This window comes from Salmo trutta, chromosome 33 (genome assembly GCF_901001165.1).
Source record: "Salmo trutta chromosome 33, fSalTru1.1, whole genome shotgun sequence".
Lineage (NCBI taxonomy): Eukaryota > Metazoa > Chordata > Actinopteri > Salmoniformes > Salmonidae > Salmo > Salmo trutta.
The window spans coordinates 10742980-10745610 of NC_042989.1; the positions used below are offsets into that span (position 1 = coordinate 10742980).

The 2631-nt window shown below is 41.5% G+C and overlaps 1 protein-coding gene across 1 annotated transcript in view; it reads right to left on the reverse strand.

Moving 5' to 3' along the window:
- The window catches only part of tecpr2 (tectonin beta-propeller repeat containing 2), a 31417-nt gene that overhangs the window by 19929 nt on the left and 8857 nt on the right, over positions 1-2631 (reverse strand). Inside the window, exon 13 of the mRNA XM_029729770.1 lies at positions 2123-2264. Within this exon, the coding sequence (XP_029585630.1) occupies positions 2123-2264 (142 nt within the window). The remainder of the gene's footprint in view (positions 1-2122; positions 2265-2631) is intronic.

Sequence of the window (2631 nt, forward strand, 5' to 3'; positions counted from 1 at the left end):
CCATAGGCCTATATGTTTTAAAAGGTTTGTATCACAACTAAAGTGGCCAATTAAGCACATTGATCTGCTTTACAAGGGGTGTAGACCCTAACCGGCATATATAAGCAGCGCGTGAGTTTCAAGATTGGGGAAAATCATTTTCACCATAAAAATGCAGCTTTATAATAAAAGCATTATAGCCTACTACCATGTGCGCATTGCTGCGCTTATAATGTGAAGAAATAGCCTAACATGCGTTGCAAAATAAATGTACAAATACATGTTATTCAATTATTGCGCACACACACACTGCTCGCGAGTGTCTGCATAGCCAGGCGCTAAAATAGAACTTGGTTCTATTTGTGATGCTTAACACGCTGCAAGTCCCACCTCTCCCATCTCCTCATTGGTTTTTAGGAGCATATACCCACGTGCCATCTCCTCATTGGTTTTTAGGAGCATATACCCACGTGTGTGATTGAAAGATGAACTGAGGTCCACACTCCCGGCAAGTCGGTAGTGGTAACACACCTTAAAGTTGGTTGCCAACTGCCATATAAAGTCCAAAGAAGAAGAAGAAGCTTGAAGAAGGAGAGATTACTAGAAAACAAACTTTTACCCTTTTATCCGTGGACTAATTGTCAGAGTAGAGAACCTTGTGCATTTCAGGTAAAATAACAACCCAATGTTTGTATCCATGGACAAATTAGCTAGCAACAGAAAGCTAGCTAGCTAAATTGCCATAAATATGTAATGCTTTTCGACCTGTAACCAAATTAATATAGTTGGTTCAGAGTTTGTTTTGATATTTCAACCTGCATGTCCTGATCGCGTCTGGTGTGGGGGGGACAAAATCAACATGCGTGCGGTGGCGTAGCATGTAATAGTTTGTCAACATTTTAAGCTAAACGTTCTGATCTGTTGCGTCAGCCACATTGCATAAAAAAATATATTTTTGATGCTAGTGGCTGTATTCATTTGGGATCTATCGCATCCCACAACTGTCCCAGACTATGTTTGGAATATTTATTTCTCGCACAGAATAGGTTGACTTTTGTACTATGGGGGACAGTAGATTGACATAGGCTAGTGCTTTTGCTGTTCGTTAGGCCTACTCATCTTGTTGGCTGACAAAAAGTAAATGTGGACAGTTCTTCCATTATCTTCAATATGCACCTCGGAATTGGATAAGGACGCGAGCAGTTGCGTCCCCGATGTGTGTCTTCACTTGTAGCCTGTGAGAAAGACCCAATCACGTGACGGCGAGCCATGTGAGTGAGAGGCGCTTCCGATTGCGCAGCACACTCAGGGAGAACAGCACAACACAGCACTCCCGGCCGCAAAAGGCATGGAGTTTTTTATTTAGGGTGCATTACGGTCACAAAGTGATGCCGCTGTGAAATTCGAGGCATTATCAAGTGCTTGTCAAATGGTGAATGAAAGACTTTTGGAGTGTGTACAACCTGTGCAAAAAACAAAGCAGAGCTCATGCCTTTCAAGCAACTTTTTTCAAATCATCATTAGTCTCATCACGCAGCCTTAGAATGTATTAAAAATCAAAACATATAGCCCAACATGTGTAGGTCAACTAAAGTTACATTAATAACTCTAAAGTAAGCATATTTCTTTGTTAATCGCTCAACACAGAATAGCCGCATGTGCGCACTCCCTCAAATCGTTTGGGGAAAATATTTATATTTTATTCAGCTTTGTTTAATTGAATTCTTCATACTATAAAACAATGCCACGGAATTATAAGCAAATCTTGTCTGCTAAATAAACTAGCGAAGTCCACAGCCATTTGGCATAGCCACATCATAAGGACAACTCAGAGTATGCTATTCTTTTCTTCTGAAATAGACTACATTTTCATATCATGCTTCTTTAGACCTGTCTACAATAAATAATGGATTTATTGTGAAGGTATAGGCTATATTACATGGATTTATTAGACGTTTTTTTAAATGGCTTGTAGGCTATGTGTGGAAGCCAGGAGATGCTAAATGTGTTTATGTTAACTAACGGTCAATTACCGTGAGACCGACAGTTATTTGCTTGACAATCACCGGCTGATGGAATTTTGTGACCGCCACAGCCCTAGCACCGTGAGTAACATTGAACACAAATCCAATAGGATACCAACCTGCCACCAGTGGTCATCGTCCCCCTGGGGCTTTTTGGCAGTGACTCCAGTCCTGAACCACAGACTTCCACCGGTGTCCAGAGCCCAGGCCGTGTTGTTCTCTCCCAGGGCTATACAGATGGGCTCCAGACCTTGACTCTCACTTTGGAAGGAGGAAAAACACACACACAAATATGTGATGATTAGCAAAGAAAGCATAACCAACATTGCCTGAGTGAGTCCTGAAGATGTGCATTAGCTCCCTTTAGTTCAGCAGGCTAACACAGTCTTGTGGTGTGCAGGAGTGCTGGATTTTAACCCAGCTTGGTCATACTAACTCAACTTTCACTGTTACTAGGCCTGTATGACACATCTTCCTTCCTCTTTTCAAAAGAGGTGAAAGAGTCATTGTTGGATTACAATTCAATAGAACAAACACATGACAACCCGTAGGAGTTTCACGAGAAGCAAGCATAGCTAACTCAACTATCACTGTTACTGGCGTCTATGACACACAGAAAAGGTTCTAC